Consider the following 26,278-nt stretch of genomic DNA (forward strand, 5'->3'; position numbering starts at 1 on the left):
ATAAAGTTCACGTGATCTCAGTCCTAGTCATAGTGTGAATGACCTCACAAGAGATTAAACACCTGGAAATAATCCGCAGACAGTTGGGACTGTTTGCACTAAAACCCATATGTGTCTGTGAGTTTAGTTGTTTTTTTTTTTTACGTAAGCTCTCAGGAAAAATATAATTCCAATGTCAAGCGATGACCTCACATGGTCCAAAGCTCATGGCAGATTGTTCTGAATCACCAGAGAATATCCAGCACACTCCACCTGCGGGTAATCCCATCACGCTGCAGGTATGGGTCTGTTTCTCCAGCTAAGATGATTAACAGTTATTATATAAGCCATATTTCATAACTCAGTTTGGTTTCCTGTGTGTTGTGTGTGTACATTCATCAGAGCTGAGTTCCTTGTCATCGGTGTTTCGTCTGTCGTTGCGTAATGTTTCACCGCCGCGCTCGTCAGGAGGATGCACCTGCAGCAAAGCTTTGCACTCGCAGAAACAAAGAGCTGCATGTGACTCGGCAGGCCTACGTCAACCCTAGAAATCACAAAAGTTTCAGTTAGATGACAGACGAAGAGGAGAAGATGACAGGCGTCGCACCGTACCAATTCAATCCGCTTACAGAGGATGTAGTTCAGTTCTACCTCAGTCCTTAATGGGATATTCAAGTTGAGCAAATCTCAGACACCAACTGGAACTGGATCAACTTTTTGTGAGAGATTTTCTCTGTGTTTTTTGTTACCTTGCTGTCTAAGGAGAGTCCTGGATGCTGTTGGTGTTGCAGACTCTTTGCCAGCTAAACCAACACACTTCATTTTTGCTTCACTCTTTGGATCCAGGACTTGCTGGATGAATCTTTTGATGCAGCTTTGTAAATAAGGCGTGCCTTTGTAAAGGGTTCACCATGCCTAAGTCATTCCTGCAGGCTCGTTGCGATGAGCCCATCATGATATCGGACTGGGGCCTCCCTCTGCTGCTGGCGCTGCTGCTGCTGGCGCTCCTCTACTCCTTCCTGTACCTTCCTGCCGCGGCCCAGCGAGCCCTGCTGGAGCAGGCGCTCAGCGGCAACAACACCACCGTAGCGACTCTGAAATGAGTGCAGTGATTGACAAGGACACGTTATTTGTCAATGGACATCTGCAGGCTTCTTTGTTATCGTGTGACCATCCCCTGGATCAAGTATGATTTTTTTTTGTTGTTTTTAGACAGATAAAAGTTCTGTTTGTCAGCTAGCTTTCATGTGATGAAAGTATAAAACCCATTAGGGTTGATTTTCCTGAGCTGAAAGTGTGAGGAAGGTCTTTGTACTTAAGTTGTCACAGATTCACTACAAATGCAAGGAAGTGTCAAATGTATTACAAACATGTTTTACCTTAAGCATGGGCACACCAAGGTTTTGGAGATGTTCTCGTTCGGTTTCATTTCCCTCTGAACAGATGAGTCGTTTCTGTATTTGTTTCCCCCATACATGCAATGTGACTTTTTTTTTCTGTTAGTTTGTCTTTGTATGTCGTCGTTTGATCCACCACTCTTCTGGTTATTTAATGGGAGGAATAAAATAAGAAAAAAGACAGAAAATCAAAAGCGTCAATGTTTTTTTGCTCAAAACAGAGTTCTGAATAAAAAGAGGACTTCAAACGAAAATCTGAGCTCATTAAGCAAAAAAGTTGTTTTTGATTTATATATTTTTTGTATTAAACTGTCTTGTGCTGCATATGATCACATTTAAGATATTGGCTTAGTGCGTTACCGTGAAAATGTGTACATTTAAAAAAAAAAAAAAAAAAATCCCTTCAGTTGTTTTTGCAAAATAAACCTGTCCACCTTACAGTGCCCCCTAGTGGAGGGTTTCTGGCCTAACTCATGTAGAGTCACTCAAGGATTTTATACCATGGCTTTCAATTTTTTGAAAGTAGAAGATAATATAAGTTGAGTTTACCAAAATTTCAACAAATCAATCCATCCATCCAGGACTTACATTTATAATTTCATTACTACATTTAATGACTTTAGGAAAGATCTATTCTTGATTCAAAAAGGATAAACATTTCAAACGAGACATCTTAGCAGCTGTTTTAAATTACCTTTATTAAACAATACATGATACTGGAATTTGACAGCGATGCAGCTCTTTAGCTGCAGGAGGCAAAAAGATACAAAGAGTTTCCAGGTTTCTGTGTCTTTCAGCCTGACCTTGCACCAACTATGCCTGCTTCTTTTAGCAGGCGCTGACATCACAATAAATGTGCTAATTGTTTTTTTTTCTTAATTTTTGCGTGACATTAAGTTCCTTAAATTCCTTAATAAAGAATCTCGCTCAATCATGCAAAACCCAACAAGCCAACATTTACAATTAGTCTCAGACCACAACAGTTCACTCAAACGGAGCTTCATTTATCAGCAAGTCCAAATATGTTCACCTACAATGACAACAGCATACTCAAACACAGCACAGGAGTGTTATTTCACATATTCTACGAGGTATCCATGTACTGCAAAGATCTCATAGCCTCAAAGCAAAACATTATTTACATCTCACATCCATGATATCTACAAATGAAAAGAGGATTTAGTTCAGATTTTTTTTTTTATGTGAATAGTATCAAAGGACCTACATGCATTTCTTTCTACAGTATACACAGTTCAGGTACAGGTTTTCAACCATGTGCTCTTTCAAAAAGTGCCAAAAAAAAACAACAAAAAAACAACAACAACAAATGAATGGGAATGAAAACAACTAAACAATAATTTTAGCCTGGTTGTAGAAGACCAAACATTAAACACGGCAGTTTAAAGGCATTTATCATCATTTTGATCATTTTTCCACTTCAGTTGTGCTAAAGCTTATAGCACACGCTGATTATATTCATTTTCAAGTCTGAAATTGAGAATTATGAGAAAAGGTGTGAGAGCAAACAAGCAGAAAGCAGCAGCAGAGAATGCTAAAAAATGATGACATAAAGATTGTTGGCATCATTTCATAACACAAAGTAACTATTCCAAGGATTCCTGTTCCAGTTCATTCTATAGAGTAATGATTTATATCGCAATTTATCAAGTGAGGATAAGGGAATCAAGAGAAATGTTGTCCAAGTGCAACACTTAGGAAACTCAACAAACCAGCACCCTACAGGGATTTAAAAGCACTTAATCATATTTTCAGTTAACCTTTAATTTAACAAAATGATTATTAACTTATTATTAAAGTTTATCACAAAACACAATTTCTTTCAGTTTTATTTCACAGAGCAGTCCTTGTTTAAGTCTCGCTGTTCTCATAAGAGGTTTTGTACTGGAAACAGGAAACATCGAATGTAACATTATTTTCTGTCCAGCTGTAGACTCACTAATTGACTAATGCACTAACTGTTCTAGCGGTGGCATAAAGTTGGTTCAGAAGACTCGTTTTTTTTCATTTGAAAATAATTGTATGGTCATTTTTTGAATGTTTTCTGGTTCTGAAATGTGATGATATTTGTCCTTTAAACTGCAATTCAGCTTTTAGGTTCAAAACATATATGCTTTTTAATCATTTTCTTTTGACAACAAAAGCTTATGACCCCAGAGTGATGGAAAGTTATGAAACTACGAGTGCGTCATACTTTGTCATTTCCCACCATAAAATGTGTGTTCGTATTACATATAAAGTGTACATCCGTTATCTTTTTATACTACTGCATCCAGATCAGACCACTTCTTCTAGAAAACGTTTGTTGTCAGCGAGAATATCTCAGACCTTCTGCATCAAAATCATTATTTTTACATCACAAAAACATGGAGTCAAACAAAATAACTCACACAAACTGTTTTTTTTGTCTTCTGACCGTAACTCTCGACACCAATCAAAGACTCGATGGACACCAGTTGAAAGACATGTGAAGAAACACGATTGCAGAAAATATCACTGCAACTCCTTTTCTTTCTTGCGGTTGTTGAACGTACATAAATGCAAAACGGGTCGATGATTCCCAAAGCAATTGACAGCTGAAAGGAGCACGTCTTTTTCCTGCATTCATTGTGTGCGTTTGTTTGGCTTCGGTGATGCTGTGTCCAAGCATTTGAAGCTGGACACTAATTACTGTCCAGAGTTCCTCCTTGGTGTCCAAGAGGATTTAATTGGATCAGCTCCCCGGTTTTAAGCAGCGTGTTCGCCTTCCTGTCGGTGTTTTGCACTACCTCGACTGTCCCAAAAACAATCTTTCAGTAAATCAGAACAAACAGATCTTGCAGGTACCTGCAGCTTCTATAGTTTTACACCATCCCATGTTAAATATCCTTCTGCCAAGTTTCATTATGTGCTTAAAACTGACTCTCTGTGATAGGCCACATGACAAGATAAGGCAGACAGGAGAAACATGAAAAGCATAAACCATATCAGGATTAATCGAGATAACCTAGTAAAGAAGAAAGTGTAAAGAAAATGTGACGAGACACCTGCAAACAGCTTCCTGTCTCAGCGAGCGTGATTACGGAAAGGAAGAAGATGACACAGTGGCAGGGTACGGTAAATAAAAAGCAGGAGAGGAAGCAGGGAAATCATTCAGCATCATCATCATCCTCACACTCCGCCGTTAATTCCCATCCTTGCTGACATTGAGGATCCACTCCCAAGATAGGTAGACGTTCTTGTCGTCATCAGTGAAGCAAGACTTGACCACATATTGACCTCGGGACATGATCCCCCTAGGCACCTCGTCAGCGGGACACAGGAACTCCTGCTCTTCTGCTCGTGGGCCGTAGCTTCCCATCATGCACACGGCGGTGTTCTCTGTGGGGTAAACACAGAAAGCGTGTGAGCTTTTAAGATAAAAATATATACTTACAGTAAACAAGACAAACCAATCTGAACCTACTTCGTACTCCTTTCTTGTAGGTCACTTGACGATACTTCAGGCCAGACACAATATCTCTGTTCACCTGTAAAAAGTCTTACTGTTATTTCTTTTTAAAATACATTTTCTTCATCCCAAACTGGCTCTAAAGAAAATTTGCAAAATTCAGAGAATCCAGTTATGGGTTTTTGCAAAAGGCTGTGGCAGGATTTGTCCAGCAGAGGTCCCCACAGCACAGTTTCTCTTTGATTTGAGCAGTGCTACACACACACACACACACACACACACACACACACACACACACACACACAGACGCACACACACACGCACACACGCGCACACACACACGCACGCACACACACACACACACGCACACACGCACACACACACACACTTGTTTTTCTCCAACTAATATGCACTCGACCTCCTCTTTTCCATCCACACGCAAACAAACGTGAAGGATCCAGCGTACCTTGAAGTAAACCTTCAGCCTGTATTTGGCTCCTTCCTGTAAGGTGAAGCTGGTCTCCTTCAGAGCGCTCAGCTCTCCTGCACACAGACACAGAGTTACTAGCACCACACAGTCTGCGATAAATACAAAATGTAAATGCACGTGAATTTTCTCTTCTCTTCTTAGTAAACTCCAGAGAAATTAAAACCTGTAAGTGATTCCCTCCTCTTTTTTTTTTAGTCCTTTCTGGCTGTCAGATTTGACTTTTGTCAGATTTAGTGTATTTATACTGATGCAGTAAAAAAAAGAAAGCATAATGGACCGCTGGAGGAAAACACACACACACACACACACACACACACACACACACACACACACACACGCACACCACAATCAGAAATGCATCCACCATCTAATCGCTTTATATCTCAATTTAAAGCCAGTCCAGAGTCCGGAGTGCTCCCTAATGGAGAGAGATAAAGGAAGGAGAGGAGGAAGAGATAAAGGAGATATAAAGAAATGAGGGGATAGAAAAGCAGCAGGGATCTGAAGTGAGGAAGAAGAATGAGAGGGTGGATGATTGCAGCTGCCCAAGACGTCCACCACGTCCTGATTGGTGTCTTCGCATTTAAAAACATAAATACATACACAGACATTTACATTCTGACGTGTAAACGTCCAGAAGTTTTTGGCAGTGACTCAAATATTGGGTTTCATAAATTTAGCAGCTGCAGTTTTACTGAGTTTTAGTTACTTCTGCAAGACGATCAGATGTAGAATTAGTAATTTCCCCCCCAAAAAAAAGAGAGAGAGAAAAGAAATACTCCAATAACAAAGTTTATCATTGCATTTTCACCCTGGACTTCTGAAAAGGAGTCCAGATGAGATGACTCTATCAAGATTTGGAGTTTAATCACTTCATCGTCTCCACTGCAGTTTCGTTTTATTTCGCCCGTCTCCCTCCAATAACCGCAGAGCTGAATCCAACTTCCATTCTCCTCATTTTCTGATTCATCTCCTCCACTTTCCTGGGCCTCAGGAGAGAGACGGTGGAGGGAAAAACGCCGGCCTCCCTAGGGAGCGTTGGAGGGTGGAAAGTAGGTCAGTCGGGGAAGCAGTCTACCTGCTTTCCTCAAGACTGCACGCAGCGGAGCTGATATTCTGCAGCGCAGACGCCGAACAGAACTGATTTTTCCACTAGATGGTAATGCACTGCAAGAATGAAAGAATGACACACATGGTGAAAAGCCTGGCGGAAGAAGGAGGGGAAATCTCAATCTGTGTGAAGCCAAAGCAGATATCTAGATTTTATTAGAACATTTGTAAAACATGATGCAGAACTTAACTCCCAAAAAACACGAGGAAACACAAATTAAAAACGACAACAACAACAAAAAAGCTCTGGACTAAATCTTTTCTGAACATCAGCAGCAAAAACGAGCTGATTTTGGTCTCGTAAAGCCCGTCAACGAGACGGTTAAAAAGTCAAAGAACAGCAGAGTTCAACTCTGGTCATCAGGATTTTTCAGTCAGAACAGAGAGCAGACATTCCTACTGATGGCAGCCTGAGCTGTGGAGCATGTACGACCAGAATAACTACCTATGTAAATAACACCAAAAACGAAAGCATTTGCAAAGTTGTTCATTCTATTTATTTTAAGCAGTGGAAAAAGAAAATTGTGCAGTTTCATTCCAATGAACGCATCTAAAAATAATCTCCAAACATGTTGTGTCAGGTCATATCCATTCGACCTCCTGGTGTTTCCAAGTGTTTTATTCTAACATATGAGACTAACATCCACCTCATTTGGATGAATTATATGATGAATCTTAAGGGTTTTTTTTCAACATAGCATAAAAAAAACAAACAGCAGTGACCTGATAGGAAACCTGACTGACATTCAGCCCGCTCGGTGTCAGGAGCGTTGGGACGCATAGATATGAAGCAATGTGCTTACTCAGCAAAATGGCCTCTGCAACACGAGAACGCAACAAAGTCATCGCCGGGCCTCAGGGGACCAGCAGGAGAGGCATCACAGTCCAAGGATAATGACTCGCACAGCGTCAGTGATGTGTGCCGTATGAATTATCGCCGCATTAAAAGTTCGAAAGCCAACAACTGGCTGTGCCACTACAGGCAGCTTCACTGCCAACGAGTGTTTTAGATGGCAGCGGAGGGATTTTGACCCACTTCTTCATAATCTGAAAAAATGTCTGACTGACAGAAAAGCGAAACTAGAGAAAATCTGTGAAGAGTCTAATACGGGGAAAATGATCCAAAACGATCCAAATCTCCTTTCACCTCAGGTTTGAAAGCATTTTAAAGTGTTTAAATTGGCCTGGCTCCTCTTCGCCATGCCTGCCTCTCTAAGCCAATAGCAGACACACATTGCAATGCCACGTTGCTCTAACAGGGTCGCTAATGACTCCAGCGGAAAGTCCATTTTGTACGAAAGCCACTGGGCTCATCTATCCAACCATTCACATATCTGACATATAAATACATCGTATTTAGTAATGATCAAGTTAACCATTTCAGTGGTTTCACTTTAACAACACAATTCCTTTTTCTACATCATAACGCACATTTTGTGGAATGCGTCTTCTACTGTCACAAATACTGAATAAAATATGTGTTTGCTTAGAGCAGCATCGATGCCATTTCAGTGCTGCATGCAGCCTGCATGGTGATTCCTGACTGTTTGGACAGTTTTTTCACTGGCTCAGTCCATCTAAACTAGGAACGGCCCGTCTCGGAGACATTTCCTTCAGACCCAAGGCACCAACATACAGGAGTATCACAATTATTCATTCATCGTTTGCCTAATCATGCTTCCCGACAAACGGATGTTTTCCTTGCATGGGATAACAGTCAGAGGATCCGTCCTGATGGCTGAACGTACCTCACATCAGGGCCGGCTATCAGCCTGATAACACCTCATGCAGAGGCTGCAGACATGTAATCATTAAATACCTGAGAAGTGCTCTTCTCTCTTAGCTCTCTGCTCCTTTATCCTGCCTCAGTCTGATGTGTTTGATCTGGCATGTAGCATCACTCAGAAAATCACAGCGGAGTTAAAGATGATTTTAAAAAGAGATGTAAATTTTGTCAAGTCAAGTTCTGTCTATAAATTGTTTAATGCTTCTAATATGTAACATAATTTGTAAAGTGCATGTTTAAAGCCATGCATGTTTGTTTTAATGATTGTTTCACAGGATGTAAGTGGTCAAGTAATTTTAATATGAATAAGTCAAATTAAAGGGCAGAATTTGGCATGTGGAGTTGAGTCGAACTTCATTAGTGCAGATGGAGTGTGTGCATAACTCAATACGAGATCAAGTTATATTATGGTTCAGTCGTCAATTGACGCGTCATTTGGCACATACATAGGAGTGCAATGTAGATGTTATGAAAGTCCATAGCACTGCTTGGACTTAATTTAGACACTTAAATGTTTTTCATTTACTTGCAAAACTGTTTCAGGTCATGTGAGTAAAGATATTTACATAATCTATACTCAACTTTTCTATGTCACTTTCTGAATTTAAATAAGACTGAAAATTTTCTGTTTAAGGTTCGGGTGAGAAAACTAAAATGATGTCAAATGACTTTATGGCAGAATAATGACTGTTAATTTTATTACTTTCCCACTTACCACTTGGTAGAATTAACTCTTAAACAATGTAGCTTGATTCAAACATGCCGATATCCTTCAACAAGCTTCATAAAATAGTTTGCTTAGTGTTTTTAAGTGCACCAGTCCCTCCCGCAGCAGAACGTCCCGATAACTTAATGCTTCCCCCTACATCCTCCCAAAATAATGATCAAAATTTAACTTCAGGCAGGAAATTAATTTGTTGAAAATAATCAGGTTTTTTGTTTTTTCGTCTTCTTCTTCTCTGAGTAGCATTTCAGCCCATGTCGGTGCAACTTTCCCTGTGGACAGCGACTGTCACTCACCAGCTCCATCCAGCCTCTTCACAAAGACTTTAGACTTTTGGTTTTGGAAAGATATGCAGCATATATTATACCAAAACTTTGTACATTTCTGGGAAGCAAAACCTGACTTGTTCTTGAACAGAATGATGACTCATGGAAAAAAAAACAACAACATATATTTAACAATCAACCAGATTCATTTTTACATTGTTAATATTTCAAAATCAAATGCTTTAGTTATAGTTCAAGGAAATGAAAACCTAACACAGGGCTTTTGTCTGCAATGACGCTCCTTCAGCTCTAATAAGACTGACGGTCCATATGATTCAGCCAGACTTAAAAATCTGATCTGAAACTAAAACCTGTCTGCTGATGATCGCTCGCCACCTGTCACTCCCTCCGCCTGACGTAGTCCAGGTCTTAGTGCTGCGGAAAAGTCTGGCCTGAACAGAGTGTTCCCTCCATACGGTACAGATTTCCCATCACACACTGAAACATGGTGTAGTCTATCGCTCTGCGTTTGGACTTTTGAAAGAAAGAAAAAAAACATCACAGTGTTTCGTATTGCCTAGCAACCAGCTGACCTTTCCCATCTGCAGTCTGTGTCGTTTGTGAGCGAACGTGTGAATGTGTGCATACGTGCGACGGCGATTGTGAAGAGGCGAATCTCTTAGAGGAATTAAAGGTTAATTTCACCAGTTTGAATTCTGGGAGAAATGACCTCGAACACCTTTTGCTAACTTCGGTACAGACACCAACTGTGCTCCAATGCTAATTAGAGGATTCCTTAACTCTGATGAAGACAGAAAGTCAAGCATTCCTCTGAATCCCTGCAAGGCGTCGTCCAGGAGGAGGGAGATGTCACCGCTGCCGTCCGCTGCGCAAACATTGAACTCTGCTCATTCTCACAAACCCAACTTCAGTCTGATCTGGGGAGGATGTTATGCTGCAGCTGAATAATCATTAAACTCAAGCAAAAAATTATTTAGAGGGATAAATATGAAAAGTGTGGTGTACCTTTGCTTTCTTTCCCCTTCTCCCAAACATGTCGGAGAAGGCGCATTAGTCAGACGAGACCAAAGCCAAACATTTTGGTTTACGAACAAAACTTGATGCGTGGCATAAAACTAACACAACAATAAATAACACTAAACCCGCTATCAATGTGTGGAAGCATTGTGGTGGTAGCATCATGCTGTGGGGGTGGCTCTTCTGAAGCAAAACATCATTAACATAATAGCAAACCTATATAATGGCCATAAATTAAAGAAAAAAAAACAACTTTTTTGCAGCTTTAATTGGGAAGCAGAATACAAACACACAAGAATGTTTTGCAAACTACTCGGAGGTGTTTATTTTACCTCATAAAATCTCAATAAAATGCATGAAAGAGTTCAGCTGTAAGGGATTCTGCCTCGTCATTTGTCAGCTTGTCAACAAGCTTAGATCATTGAGCCAAAAAAAAACAAAACATTCCAACCCAAAGAGCTGAAGATGAGGAGGACCGGGGTACCTGTGAGATCCATGGTGATTGGTTCAGGAGCATCGTCACACAACAAGATGAGTCTGGTCACTCTGACGTTGGGCTCAGTCGGGTCTGACAGGAACAAAGAAACAAGGTTTGAAGGAGAAAACAGTTGAAAATGATGCTTTCATTTTAAATAAACCAACAATAGCTTAAAAGACGTTTTTGCTTTAATGTTCAGCAATCACTATTTAAATCAGTTTGTTTACAACATGTCCAGTGTTTGTACAAAGACTGAAAAAGCCTAGATTTACAGCTCGACATCTCCTCTCTTTGTTTTTCCATTGTCTGATTTGCAGTGATGCCAGTGGTTGTTTCTGAAATGGACATGTTAAAATAACCCAAATCTAATTCATTTTCATTAATCTTGGTATCAAAATAAAGCAAACACTTCCACCAGAAGCATATCTATCACAGCAGTTGTTGTAGTTTCAGAGAACATGAATATGGAACATGAAATAATTTAGAATTTTTTGTCCCTATATTTAGAGTATAATAAACCTGTTAGAAATATCATAAGGAAAGCTACAAACTTTTATAAACCATAGATCCACATTCTCTGTGCAAAGATTGATGCAGCTGAGGTAAACTAAAGAGGTTATAGTAAAAAACATTTTGCCTTTGGCAGAGATTGGCAACTTACTAAACTTATTTTTACATGTCTAAAATTGTTTGTTTTTCATTTTTATTTATCATCCAATTATAATAAAACAGTAAAAAGTTGTTATATTTGACCCCAATTGAAGTGAAAGTATTGGGAATCCAGTGTAAAAAATATAGAAAAATTAAAACAAATTTATTCACAAAAAAAAAAAAATCCAATTGGACAAAAAAATCGGAATTTAGTCACTTCAGGCTGCAGTGTGAAGGCAGCCTTAGATGAAGGTTCCTTACGGCTCAAACTCAAAATGCTTCCTGCTAAAATGCTTTTTTTTATCAGCTTTTATCCAAGAATCTGATGTTTCTATGGATACCAAAATGTGTCTATGTTTAATTGAGTGGCAGTCCAAAAGTTCAAATGTACGCCCATTTTCTGGGGAGAACCAGAGAAGTCAAGCTGTACAGCTTGACTTCTCTGCTCGTCTTTGTCTTTCCATTCTCTGATTCCCAGTAATGCTGGCTGAATGCAGAGCTGCGCGCAGGAGGTCGTTTTGTGTTGCAGCCATTAAGGATCCGCTATCGCAGCCTGCTGGTTCCCGGGTTAGAGATGCTGAGGCGAGCAAGTCTGGTGTTGCTTTGTGTGTGTGTGCGTGTGAGTTATGCCCAGAGCAATTACCCTGTAGTGAGGGAATATTTTTTATGAAGTCTGCAGTAAAGCCGGACACCAGAGTAAACAACAGGTTTACGCAAAGAGGCTCGCTAACCTGGACTCACTGCCTCTGGGCCCAGCAGGGTCTGCTTGTACTTCACCAGACTTTCATCGTCTTTGTCCATTTCCTGGATCTCCTGCAGCGACTTCTGAGCCGGGGGATTGTAGTTCAGGTTCCTGTCCTCATCTTCCTCCTCGATGGCCAAATTACTCTTGTCAGCCAGTAGACCTTTGAAGATGGCAGGAGGATCAATTATTTTGCGTCATACTCGTAACAGTTGGCTTATTATTATCAATGAATCCGCGTGTGCTTCCATATTTTATTTTTATTTTTTATACATAGAGTACAACAGAAACTCTAGAAGTAAGTAAATATTTTTGTCTCGGCTACAGAGCCTGAACAAGCCCAAATGAAGCAAACTATTGGCTCCTTTCTGGTTTATAGCTTCCAGGAGAAACAGAATTCTCAAAGATGTTGCCAAATCCACCACATGGTTGAGGAAAACCAACATAGTTTAAAGATTGTAACGAAAATAGTAAGAACCAATTTGTTGACATAGCATTTGACAAAAACTGTGATTTGTGGTTATTTCAATACACTACTGATTGAAAATAAATGTTTTAAAGTGCTTTTTATTCAATAAATATTGTAATTCAAAAGACGATCTTTACAGCAAGTGAGTGGCCAAAGTCAATTTTGACAACATTACCCTAGCAGACCGGCTTTGCGCGGTGTGCCAAGCGATGCTTGCTTTGCTTCATTTTTATACTTTCATTTTATACTTTGGTTTGAGTTTATTCTTGTTTTTTTAAAGTGAAAAGCAGCCACGGAAAACCTTTAAGGCATTGACAGAAAGTGTAAAGAACCTTTTAATCGAGAACCAATTTAAGCCTTATGTCAAAATCTGGCTTCTTGGAAGCATGGTCAGCAAAAAAATAAATAAAAACAACAACAACAACAAAAAACAACAACAACTGATCCAGTGCCGATAACCACAGACATCCGATCATGTGCTCTGCAAGCTACAATTGTAACTCAACGTTCAGCTCCTACCTGCACCTTCTTTCAGGGCCTGAGCAGGTCAGAGAAATGAAATCAAACAGCAGAGCCACTACAACGTGCCCGGGAAATTCTGTTGTTCCTGCAGAAACGTCAATTAGGTTGACATGAATTGTTTTTGACCAAAACGGTGTGATGTCAGCTCAAAGTGCATACATCGCGGTTCATTAGAGATTCCAGCTGCATGTGCAGAAGCTTAATTATCTGGAGAACAGGAAACGCTCTCTGTGATGTTTCACTGCACTCTAACAGCCCTGTTTAACATCCTCCGGTTCTGTTTTGCTGCTCATAATGAGGTGACACTGTGTGAATCACCCCACAGTTGTGTAGAGACGTAATTTGATGAGTTGGGGGAAGGACAAAAAAAAAAAAAAGTACCGTGAACTCTTCTGGGCTTTACAGCACATAAACCGTACAGACACAAATACCTGCATTCACAGACACAGACTAGAACAGTGACAAACAATGATGACCAATGTTTCTCTAGCTACGGTGGCCCTGAAGGCCAAACCACTAAACACAACCGCACGTTCAAAAACACAACATTAAGTACAACTCTACAAAACAAGAAAGCACAATTGAGCTAAGTTCAAGGCCTCTCGTTCTGGGAAACATCAAATTACATCACAATTGACAGATTAGCACCACAAATCCACTTATTGTCCATTTAGAAAAACAAAAAACAAACAAACAAAAAAAAACAGAGATGTAGACTACAGGTATCACAAACACACAGAGACACAAAAACCCACCTTCCAAATTGGATATGGGAAGCACATGACTTCATAAATGATTCACTGAGTCTGTATTTACATATCAAACTCTGCAGTTCTCCCCCGCTTCACAAACACACACATTTACACACACCACATGCTTCAAACCGCTAAGAGTGTGTGTGTGTGTGTTTTTTTCCTTCTTTGAACTCAAGCCTTCTGACCTGAAAATGAGCAGAATCTATTACTGCTCATCTTGAAAGGCAGAGTCTCTCGTCCTTTTGAGTGCTTTGATACTGATTCTTTTAAAAAAAAAAAAAAAAAAAAACAACAACCGTAAAGGATGAACGTTTTGCCAAATTTTGCAAACTGCAGAGGAAGTTTTTCACCTGGACTCAGAGCAATGAAACAATTTAATCTCCAATCTGGGATTTGATAATAACTCAATAACGTAATAATCTGATCATAACTTGCCTAAACTTATCTGAGTACTTATTTAACTTCCCAGTTCTTCTACTGCATCACTCAGCAGACTTGTAAAAATAATCAAGTCAGCAGTTTCTATGATAATGGACACAATAATGTCTCAAAGCACATGGGATATTATATCATATTCACAAACCAAGACATCGATACTCCTAAAATGAGTGCTGTGGTTATTTCCACGTTATTATTTCCTCTAGCTGCAATCAAAGATAAAAGAATAAAGTAGTGATTATGTTTATCCGTCTTCCCAGTTTTACATAAGCGAATGTTATCTCCCACACATTATTATACAAAAGGTGGAGCCAAGCTGCGATTTTAGCACCACTTCTATGCTAGATTTTACAACACTTATCCATGTGCTGATATTTACAGCTAAACCAATACATTTAGGGAAAAATCAACACGGCAATCTGTTCTGCTTCAGGGGACGTCGCAGAGAGGAGGAAGCACCGCTCAGTTGAGGACAGAAAATTTCACACAAACACAGAATCTCTCAAGCGATTCCCGATTAGAAGTCAAAGATAAAAACGTTCACATTCGGGTTGGGAATGAATTATTCAAGCCGACTCTGTCCTTCCTAGAGTGGCAGGTAATTATTGGTAATAAGGCGAGATAAGCGACCAATTATTTGACTGAACACTAACACATGAAGCTACGGTAACTCAACCGATGTGTAATGAAGGCATGGTTTATTTTTTAAAGTGGTATTTGGAAACGTTTTTAAATTGGCCAGTTATTTCAGCTGAAAAAAAAAAAGCTAGAATTTCACCACTTTTCTAACAGTCATTTTATGCCATTCCAAGAAATATCTCTATGTGTGCTACTGTTTTAAATGAGAGAAGAGCTAAGTAGGTAATATGATCAACCTTCAAAAGCTTGGCAGCCATATTGGGTACGAAACTTAAGAGTTTCCCTAAAAAAAATGATCAAACCAAGAGGCTGGAGACACTGAGAAAACAGCAGAGGACCGAGTAAAGAGTCCTGAGGGACTCCACACAGCCAAACATCATCTGATCAAAAAGCTTAAATGTGTAGCTAATAGGTCCAAACAGCCAGTTCAACAGCATTATCTCTGCTTTCAAAATCAAAAACTGTTTTCAGAAATCCTCCAGGTAGAAATTGGCAGAAAACATAAACCTGTGATGAAATGTATGTGATGACGCATGGCTGCTTTCATTTGCCTAAACTCAAAACTTGGATTTGTTAACCATATTCTAAATGCAACTGAGGGAAATTTTTTTATTTTGTTCAATGTTGTTGTCCGTGACCAGGCTAGCTAACTACTAAGTTGATTAAAGCTAACAGCTACATGACTATGCACTCTAACACAACAGGAATAATTGATGTTGTCCACAGTGATTCTCTTTGTGTGACGGGATCAACAAGACGCAAACCACAAGCAGAAGGTGCAAACTGTCTACACCGTTGCTGTCACCAAGGTTTTAGTGACATGGACACCTTATTATTTTTATCTTGGATTTTAGGATATTTACTTTATCAAAGTTAGCAGTTAAATCAAAAAGCATTTGTCTTCAAAAATCATTAAAACATTAAAAAAAATGTTGATTAAGCGACTTAAACTTCAATTAAATTGCAAATAAAAATGGCCTCCGATTAGCTGATAATATTTTTCTCCACATTGCTTTAGGTATTTGTTAGAAACGTCACCACAGATCTTTTTCTTCTTCCGTCATCACAAAAAGTGGCTTCCACTTCATGATGTGAGACAGTGTCGTAGATGGATTTGCTCAAATCCCACTATAGATATTTCTGCCACTTCTGACTCTGTTGCATTTGTAGGGAAAACAGACAAACATAAAAATAAAAATAAAAATACCAGCTTATCTCGCTTTATTATCCGTCCCTTCCTTCAGTCCTACATTACAGTAAAAGCGCAACATTCAATAAGTGTCATGCACTGCATGTGTTTGCATTTCACATTTTTGATTATTGCCTCTTTTTTTTTGGATCACTTTCTGCTTTCTCTCTCTCTCTCTCTCTCTCTCTCTCGCTCTCTCTCTCTTTTTTTTATTTCGTTGCCTGGCAACAGCTCAAAGCCAGGATGAGTTCCATTTCTTTCTGTTTTTATCAGGACGGGATTACAGGAACAAGGTTCAGCTTGTTGCAGCTGGAACAGCTGCGTTGCTTTTGGACAAACCTTTAGGATAAATTCCTTTTACAGTTTCCCTCCTGAACAGAGGGGAGGCAAAATGGATCTCAGCGTTTATCAAGAAGGCTGCAAAGAAAGCGGAAATAGTCCTCATTTAAAATTACTCCTGCATCCGTGGGGCATCCTAATAAACAAAAGGTTAAATCCTCCTGTCAGCTCACAAAGTTTAAACGCCTCCTCTTCATCTTTTTGAAGAGTGCTCATCTTTTTGTTTTCGTGATTGCTTTCCGTCAGCCGCCTCCATACCTTAACCCAGATAAGGTTTACCGATTCAGAAAAGCGCCTTTTTTCCCCCCCACCTTCATGTTGGGACTCTGCGGGAGTGTGCATGTGTGTTTGTGCCTTGAGCACTGATGTACTGTTTTTTTTTTTCCTTTTATAGTCCTTGGAGTCTCGCTGTCACTGCTCTGCTCTAATACTTTAACGAGACCTCTGAGGAAAGGAAACGCGCGCGCTCGTACACAAAAAGGCCACGCGGCGGAAGATAAAGAGGAGGCTTTTAAGGCCTCTGCAAAGCCATTATCAAAGTTTACAATGAAAGAAACGGCAGTAAAGGGAGACTGATGGACGCAGCATTCGGCATCGCAGGAGAATACAAACGTTTTGCAGCCAGAACGACTTTATAATTGATGTGTAACCTGCAGCACATCTGAGGAAATGTTCAATCTGTCAACGCTAAGGCCCACCACCACACTGCTGAACAGAAAGAGATGAGATTTTCACTATATTTATACACAGTGGAGGGTTAACGACACACTTAGCTTGAATGCTGTTTTGGAATAAATTGTAACCCTTCAAAGGCTAATGTAAGAAATAAATTGTGTTTCGTGTGCTTGTGTGTGTTTTTTAATTGAGCAGTTTATTTGGATGATAAAACCAAAACAAACAAGCAAAAATGTTTGGTTCTTGAAAGTTATTTTGCATCATAAGGAATATGTAATACTTCTGCAGTCATGAAATCAAGCTTCCAAAGCAGATAGATTTCTTTATGCAGATTCACTTATTTAGCATTTTGCATTTTTGTAGATATAGAGGCTTCAGGAACATCAAAATCGTATCAAAAATGATACATTACAGTAAGACGTTTCTTTTTTTTCTCAACTGCAATCACCAAAATTCACCACGAGTCAATTACAATGTAAAAAAAACATTTCAAATGTGAGAAATTAAACTTAAGCTAAAAGCTTTACAACCTGAGCAATGAAAGGTTTCTTTCAGAGGTTAAGTGAAACTGTACAATGTATGGGGTGATGGTCATACTGGGGAGAAAAACAAATACAATTAAAATGTAAACTTGCTTTCAGACATGATAATATAAAACTATGTGGTGAAATTTTACACCCCAAGAAAAGCAGTAAAGCAGAAATGCTTTTATAGCCTCGTTTTTACACCTTGTTTTATAGCATGCTAAAAACAAATGCTAATGGTGAGAAGCCAGCGTTTGCTTTTTGTCCCGCAGCCGATTCAATACAGATGAAATAGTAAAGACGGCATATGCTTTGCAAAAGATCATATTCAGTGTTTGAAATATTTACAATATGTTGGTGGGAGAGGAATTCAGAAAGCTTACTGGTTCCTGCAGTGATCCAATCTGTTCAATGGTTTGTCAGATTAAAATCTAAATATATATGGACACCTTTTTTTAACTGTTTATAGAGAGAAATAACAACAATAATAAAAACGTCAACACCTATCAAATATTTTATTTTTGTAAGTAAGGTGTACCAACATGTCAAAATAGATACAACTTTAAATAAATCAGAACCCAACCAGCTGTGCACCCATACATTTGTATTTCAAAGTTTTCCTGTGACTTTGGACTTTCCAAAGTTTGCAGAGAATCTTGTCAGAATAATGAAAGGTCAGAAAATGCTTCTAATTAGTTTATTAAAACTGTAGAGGGAAGTGCCTGGAAGTGCACTTCTTCCCATCTCATTGCATGGTAATGATGTTTTCTCTTTGGATTTTTCCCAGTTAGAGGAACAAGAACGCTCACTGGAGTCAGGTTTTCTGTCTGGGGAAGTCGGAAACCACTAAGAAACTCAGAGTTCAGTATCCAACCAGGCTGTGTGTGTGTGTACAGAATGCATTTGAGCAACTCTTGATGAACAAATATTTGTTAGATTTTATTTTATTTCCTAGATCCTCGATCCACAGCTGCTACATCTCCTGACTGGAGCAGGTGAGCAGAAGGCCAAGTTTGATGAGCCACTGCACGTTCAATAATTCATAGCAAGACGGATAGTGGTTTTTAATATAAAAAAATGAATAAATCATTTAAGGAAACGACCGTCAGATACAAAAGTGAACTGGTGTATAAACATTGCATGTGATTTGTAGAACGGTTAAATAATTGATTAGCCCGGTTCTGACTAGCTTTTACCTGAGCTACAACACCATGTTTCTCAAAACTAGAACGTAATACCTGCTAAAAAAAAAAAAAACGCCAAAAAACCCAACAACCCTGAATTTAATGCTGCTATTAAGCCTGCTTTGACTTGAAGACGATGCCACTCTTCTGCAATTACCCGTGTTCATGTTGGTGCAACTGAGCCCTTGCGTTCAATCGGCTGCATCGTTGAGCTGAAGGAGGAAACGACTGCTTCCCACAGACACTAGCGGCAGCATGTCCTCAGCTGCTCCGTCGGCCTTGATGAGACAGCAGGTTGTCTAATTGACTGACTTGATTGGTCTCCCGTGTGTGTGTCCGCTCACCCACTCGGCCTCATTTGTCTCGACCAGGTTGACGGAACGGAGAGGAGAGAGGAAGCGGATCGCAGGGTGAAGATGAGTGAAGAAAGAGGCGACAAATAAAATAGAGGGAGGACGAGAACAATGGGAAACTGGGCAGGAGAAGATGTCACTCGGTCTGTTTTCAGGGCGTGCTGCTGCTGCTGCTGCTGCTGCTGCTGCTGGCTGTGGGGGTTTGTGTTTGACAACTGACAGCATCCGGCAGCACACACTCAGTCCTCTGTCTCTGCCAAATGTCCGACGTTTCCCTCTTGCCCACTTTTTCCTTTCTCTTTTTTTCATAACCAATTATTCTTTTTGTTGCTGTTGTTACCAAACCTTTCTTAAAGCTCTGCCCCCTCATTCTCTTCATCATTTCGCGTCCTAGTCGTGTCATTTATCTTCAGCTCATATCACCTCCTACGTTCAAATCAAAATCCACTGCTCCCTCTTCTTTTTTTCCCCAATTTCTTTCTCTTGCCAAGTGTCTGTGATGTTATCGGATGACTCAGATCTACAAAAAAAAAAACTATTTAAACACTGCAAAGATTGCGGAGATATATGTTTTATCTTTTGCGATAAAAAGAATTTGAAACAACAATGAAGCATTAGATTTTTTTTCACGTCATTGGCAATCAATGGATGAATAGATCTCCACTAGTCCTCCATTGACTTGCCATGGGCAATGTTTGTACACCCAACTGTAAGTATGTCAGTGGAATTAATTTGCACCAGACATAAACTGATTAAAGCTGTTGCCAATCTGTTCCTGTTCTTAGAACGAATGGTTGGATTTCTAAAATCCTATTTTACGTGTGGAAAAAAATCTGAAGTGAGATTTATGAAACGTAAGTCGCTTATGATGCGCCCCTGTTTCTTATTGTCTATATGCATGAGGACGAATTTCTAGTGTTGGTTTCTTCTGTCGTGACAATTTGAATTGTCAACAGAGACCCATTGTAGCCTCTTCAAGCATTTGGCATGCCGATGTGAGTGAGTCCTCACCAGGGGCAGATACAGAGGGTGTGCATAGTGTAATATGAGATTAAGTAAAAACACAGTTGGCTCATTGCTGCAGAGTTTGTAGATGAAGTTTCGCAGCAATGGTATCTCTAAGTTGTGATTTTCAACAGTAACAGGAGTAGAAAAATGTCAACTTTACCTTATAACACAACGTCTTTAGATGGTTTTTAGTTGATAAAGGAAGATAAGGTAAGGAACATTCATTTAAATTGAGCTAATTATTTTTTTTTTTTGTGGAAATCATACCACTGGCATTGAAACAGCCCCCAGCATTATGCTGCTACCACCATGCTTGGTACTCAAGCACCTTACAATTTATGACCGGGTTCAGTAACAGCTGCGTCGTTCATGAATGCCAATTCCCAAATCTGACACAAGGAGACAGCATGGGTCAGATTAGGTGTTCCGACATAATGTTGATACCAATCATGTACCAAACCCGGTTTTTGGAAAGAACTAAGTAGGCAAGTATTGAGATTCTGGAAACCCTGTTGGAGAAGAGTTGTCAGAACGGGCAACAAAAAGCATGCGATGTAGCTTCAGCTAACTAAAGTGCATTTATCCAAACATCAATGGGGTTCAATGCATATATTTGAGCTCGTTTATGTAGTTTTGAGTTGGTGGTAGTTGGGGAACAATTTCCAATTAATAGAGATTTGTGCACCAAATGTTTAATGCTATGATTGATTAAGGTTATTTCATGGTGAGTGCATGCAGGCTTTAATTAGGGGTCCTCAAGCTGCGTCCTGTTCAAAGCGCACCCTGAGAAAACCAGATGGCGCCACGACATCGCCCTCTCCTTCCACCACCAAGTGAACCAGAGAACCCTCACACCCCCCGCTGTGATCGCACAAAAGGCAGGTGCAGGGGGGAGAAGAAGAAGAGAGCTGAAATTGGATTTACAATCAAAAGGAATTTTAAAATCTACCTCAGTACAAGTTGCAACTTCATCATTCATGACATTCATCTTCCAATTCATTCCCACTTACACTAATCTGATTCAACAATCTCTCTTCTTCAGATGACCTCAGCTGGGTTTTGGATCGCCCTGCCCACTTTTTATCTCTCTCTCTCTCTCTGTCTCTCTTTTATGTATTTAAAGGAGCAAATGTCACAGTGTGTCACGCTACATGTAGGGGGGAACCCCAGCATTATTTCTCCGTCTGCTACTCTCAGGAACTGCTGCAGTATATCACACACACACACACACACACACACACACACACACACACACACACACACACACACACACACACACCCCCACACACACACACACACACACACACACACACACACACACACACACACACACACATAGCTGCCTTGTGTTGAGTGTATTGCAGACACAGAAGGAGGGATAACCGCTAGATGCGAGAGCAGATGTTGGTGACATCATTTGACTGCTGCACATGCTGCATCAGCATGCTTACACACACGTTTTCATTATAATATGCAAAGATTTCAAATAGAGGAAAATGAGAGGAGGAAAAAATGAATTACATTTTGGCAAACACTTAGCTGTCCACACCCTTAAGATGAGCTTATGGAAGCATAAAAGAAAAAGAAAAAAAATACTTGAATTTGAGTAACTTATTGCCTCACCTCTGTAGCACATGGTCAACCAGAGCAGCTCCAGCACCTGACCCCCGAACTCACACACGTCCAGACCCAGCATGGCTCCCTCTCTCTCTGCGCTCTGTTGAGACGGCCGAACCGGAGAACGACAGAAAACCTCCACAGGTAGCAGCAAAGTAGGAGAGAAATGGACGGAGGAATCCGAAGAAGTCTCAGCAACAGGGTCAGAGCAGCGTTTCCTCCACTGAGGCAGCAATAAAAAACAAAAATTATATATGTGTGTGTGGGTGTGTTAGTAGTTGGAGAGGGTGGAGGTAGAAAGTGAAGAAAAAAAAACTGAGTGTGGGAAACGGCGGCGGTGGAGCAGTGAGGGTATCCTTGGGTGTGGATGTGTGAGTTGGAGAGAGTGAGGAGGGAGGGAGGGAGGGAGGGAGGAGGCAGCAGACATGAGAATCAGCTGGCTCTCTGCTGCTTCCTCTGAAGTTCAGTAGGTGGAGGAATAAGAGATCTGAATCCTTCGTTCTCCAGGATTCACAATCAGGTGTCATTTTACGTTTAGTTTGAACATTTTTTTCTTGGGAGCAAAAACAGGCAGGCAGATGCTGGTTTTGCCAGCAGATCCGTCTGCAGCTGTGTGTGTGTGTGTGTGTGTGCTGCACTCAGACGCTGGCTATTGATTCGCAGACAAGCAGCGACCCCTCCCCTCCTGCATCCCTCCCTCCGCTCCCCTCAGCCCAGCGACTGCAATGAGCTCATCCTTTACCCCCTCCTCCTCTGCTCTCTCTCTCTCCACTCCTTGCATTGCTTCCCTTCTTTCTCCACTTCACTCCAAGTCATGCCTTTGTGCACATCTGTTTTTATTCCACTGCTTCTCTTATGCCATCCACCAATCTCTCCTCCTTACATCCATCACTCTCATCTCTGCATCTCTATATTTCCTCTTCTCCATCTCCCTCATGTCCTCCGTGACCACACCCTGACAACATCTACGTCTGTCTCACATTGATTTTTATTTCTCCCCCCCTTTACACTTTGAACATGAAATTTCTTTCTCTGACTTTTTATTCCGTTCTCCTTCCTCCCCGTCGGAGCGTTGAAAGATGCTGCGGTGCTGCTGAATACAAAATGGGGGTCGCTCTCCCCCTCGTTGGCACCCAGACACACTCCTCTTCACACACGTCTGCACACACACGCCTCATTAATTCATCATTCAGAGGTTATCCAGCTGTCATGTAGGATGCCAATGGAGGTAAATTCACCATCTCACTTAAGCTCTGGCAAACAGCAATCAGATGCCGAGCTCCTCATGCGTATGCCTTAAAACTTTTTTTTTCTTCTCCTATATCGTCATTCTATAAAACCGGAAACTTTTGACGTTATTTTTGGAGGGATTTTATGTGACGGCAAAAAAGAAATGAGGTAGAAGTGGGATGTATAGTTGCAGGTGCAACTCTTGGCTGAGATTTCTTCTTTGTGCAAATTCAGTGAGACTGGATGTGAAGATCACGTGACTGGGTCATTATTATTATTATATAATTATGCTTTCGTGTAAGCTAATCCTTCACAGTTGTGGCTGTGTTTGTGGGGTTAAAGGTGAAGCTCCGCCTCAGTTTTGATGAGCAAAGATGTGTTAGAAGTTCAGTATTTTATAGCCCTGAAGCCCCGGATGTGTGCGAGGTGAGGGAAGAGATGCGGTGCAGTCATGATGCTGCACTAGATGTATGATCAAAAAGATGAGGAAACTTTTCCACACGGGCTTGAAGGAAAAGTTTATGAAAACGTTGCAGCTCTGTGAACTGATAAGTGGCTGAAGGTTTTTAATTATTTATTGGAGCAAAAGAGCTTTAAATTATGATCAGTGTAAGTAAATATAAGACGGGGGCTTTTCTTTCTCATCAGAAAACACCTGTGTGAACATCAGATTAGTTTAGTCATTAAGATTTTAACCCTTTCATGCATAGTGGTCACTACAGTGGACAGCTGTCTAAAAGCCATTTTCTTGTGCTTCTTGTGGATTTTTATGTTATAAATGCACACAGACCACTGAAGTGGACACTAATGGATCATAAAATACACTATCAACTGCTGGCCATCAGCTGCAAATGCAATAAATTATTTTTACAAAATTGTTTCCCCCTACTTTTTTTATGCCTTAAAAAAATAAAAAAAGGGAAAAAAAATCCTGACACAAATGATCATAAATTATGCATGAAAGGGTTAATGTGATTCAAGCAGTGTGTCTGACAAAAGCAAGCTATTGTTCTAATGAACAGCTTTGTGTTGATTGTTTGATTTAATGACAATCAACCTAAAAGAGCTGGTGCCAGAAAAACTTCAACAAAAGATGGATGGATGAAAAAGTGGAAATAACAGAATCCCTCCCCCCCCCACATACTTATCTAGAGCTGTAAAATACCCAAATCTAATTACAATATTTTCTTACAAAACTTTCCAAAACCTTGACCGTTTGAAAATAATAAATCTTATAGATGCATAAAGAATCAGGGAGCAGTATAATACTTCCACTATTGCAGAAGGAACTTTTACTACAGTCACAGATAGTCATTAATATTAAAGTAATTTCTTCAGAAACGCTAAAATAGAAACACACTTACGTTAATTACCGTCTGCGTAAGTTGCCACGGGGCCACAACCAATAACTGGATTGTAAATGTAAAACCTGCTTTGACCATAAGCTGCTTTTATTTAGATATATAAAAGTATAACAGTGGTTCTTTGGGGAATTTAAATCGCTCCTTTCTACTTCCTGTTGCAGGACATTGTAGAAAATGCACGAATGACTCCAACCAGCTCAGATCTTTACTGTTCAGACCAGACCAGATGAGGCATCTGGTTCGGTTATAAAACCTACAGAAATCCCTCCGTCTCCTGGTTCACAGGCAGTCGGCTGGGGGGAATTTCTCTTAATAAAATTCATCTATTCAGATCACCGTTGTCACCATTGCAGGCTCCTCTCCTCAATGCATCGCCATGGTAACTCCGTCGCCTGAGACAGCACCGCTACCTGTCGTTTCCCAAAGCGAGTTGCCGTCTGATGTCAGTCTAAATATCCTCATATAAGGCTTGATGATGCAGCACGGAGCTAAGTGTTGTGTTTTGGTTCAGCTTCCCGTTTCCTCCTGAACTCGACAGAAACTTCCAGGTTGGATCGGTCAGGATGAAGGTAGCAGGTACAAACCACTTCACCACAGGATGCACACATAAAACAAAACCAATATGTTTTGTACAGAATTTCATCATCAAACTGGAGAAAAACCTTCATTTTTTTTCTTACACAGATTAAACATTTTTGTCCCGCGTAATGTCACACCTCACTACTACACAAATCTGTAGTGCTGAATCTAAATAATCTCAGTCGGATTGAATGAACACGTCTCCATTTCAGAGCGACCGCTCGGTTCCCTGGCGAGCGAAAACCCAGCCGATGCTGTAAAGTGATTACATTCATGTTGCATTATGAAAACGTAAATCAGCCGACCCTGTGGGCCCCGACGGGGGTTATTGAGATCTATAAAACATGTGCTTGAACAGGCCAACTACAGACGGTGCTATAAATAGTGCCTTAGCGTAAGGGCCCCCCAGGGTTCATCATTTCTCTTTAAAACGCAGACGAAACCCCCAGCTGGATGATTTAATGGACCGTTGTCTTCATGAGACGGCCTCATTTGGGTGAGTAAAGAGTAATAGTTTTGAAATCATCTTAAAATATCAAATGTTGTGCTGGTTGTTAGTGTGGCGTGTCAAATTAAAGCTGAAATCAGCTTTAATTTTAACCATGTAGACATGCTGTGCAAAAAGTTTAAAGGGAAATTGCAGGATTTTTTTCCCTTTTGGTTCTGGAAAATCCAAAAAGAAGTAGTTGTTGTTTGATCAAACAGCAGCTAAATGAAATATAAATAAACGGAGGAAATTCAGGCCTCCTGCATCGTGATCTCTACCTTAAACTGGATTCACAAACCGATGTCACATGCAGGTTCAATCTGCATTGATTTGGTGTGGTGTATTTCCATTTGGCTCTACGTGAGCTACGGTAATTGCTTTTTATCTCAAACACACACACACACACACACACACTCAGAATGTAAGCTATACATTTTGGGGTGCATGCATAAGCAGCAGCCTAATGGTTTTCTAAGAGCATATAGTGTGAGGAAATGCAGTTCTTTGTTTATGTGGAAAGCACGACTCGACTCATCAATAAGACGAGTCAAAGGCTCCACCCAAGAAACGCATCAAACATTTTGATCTTCACCAGAAAACCCTGCAAGAGAATCACCAGCAAAACCTTAAACACATTAAACTTTGCTGATGCAAGAGGGAAATAATCCAAATTAGACTCAATAAAAAAATGCAAAATGACATTTTGGAGCAAAGTCTGGACTTAAATCTATCTCAGACACTGCAGTCTGAGCATAAACAGCTTCTGTAAAGAATATTGGGTCAAAATTCATCAGTAG

At 40.3% G+C, this 26,278-nt stretch overlaps 1 protein-coding gene across 1 annotated transcript; it reads right to left on the minus strand.

Moving 5' to 3' along the window:
- Window positions 1–2,054: 2,054 nt before the first annotated feature.
- LOC106915198 (rho GDP-dissociation inhibitor 2-like) lies at window positions 2,055–22,163 on the minus strand. Its single transcript, XM_014982642.2, has 6 exons — window positions 21,828–22,163; window positions 12,099–12,272; window positions 10,723–10,806; window positions 5,291–5,367; window positions 4,840–4,903; window positions 2,055–4,754 (listed from the first exon to the last, which is right to left on the minus strand). The coding sequence occupies exons 1-6, from the start codon at window positions 21,898–21,900 to the stop codon at window positions 4,558–4,560; spliced, it is 669 nt and encodes a 222-aa protein (XP_014838128.2). The 5' UTR covers window positions 21,901–22,163; the 3' UTR covers window positions 2,055–4,557.
- Between the last annotated feature and the right edge of the window lie 4,115 nt (window positions 22,164–26,278).

Source organism: Poecilia mexicana, unplaced genomic scaffold (assembly GCF_051168715.1).
Source record: "Poecilia mexicana isolate PSO_F unplaced genomic scaffold, ASM5116871v1 scaffold_8, whole genome shotgun sequence".
Taxonomy (NCBI): domain Eukaryota; kingdom Metazoa; phylum Chordata; class Actinopteri; order Cyprinodontiformes; family Poeciliidae; genus Poecilia; species Poecilia mexicana.

Excerpts from the sequence above, each read along its gene's own strand:
- LOC106915198 (XM_014982642.2), bottom strand. The coding sequence starts at position 21,900 with ATGCTGGGTCTGGACGTGTGTGAGTTCGGGGGTCAGGTGCTGGAGCTG. Across the intron at positions 12,273-21,827 it reads GTTGACCATGTGCTACAGAG|GTCTACTGGCTGACAAGAGT; the intron begins GTGAGGCAATAA and ends CCATCTTCAAAG. Across the intron at positions 4,755-4,839 it reads CTACAAGAAAGGAGTACGAA|AGAACACCGCCGTGTGCATG; the intron begins GTAGGTTCAGAT and ends TTTACCCCACAG.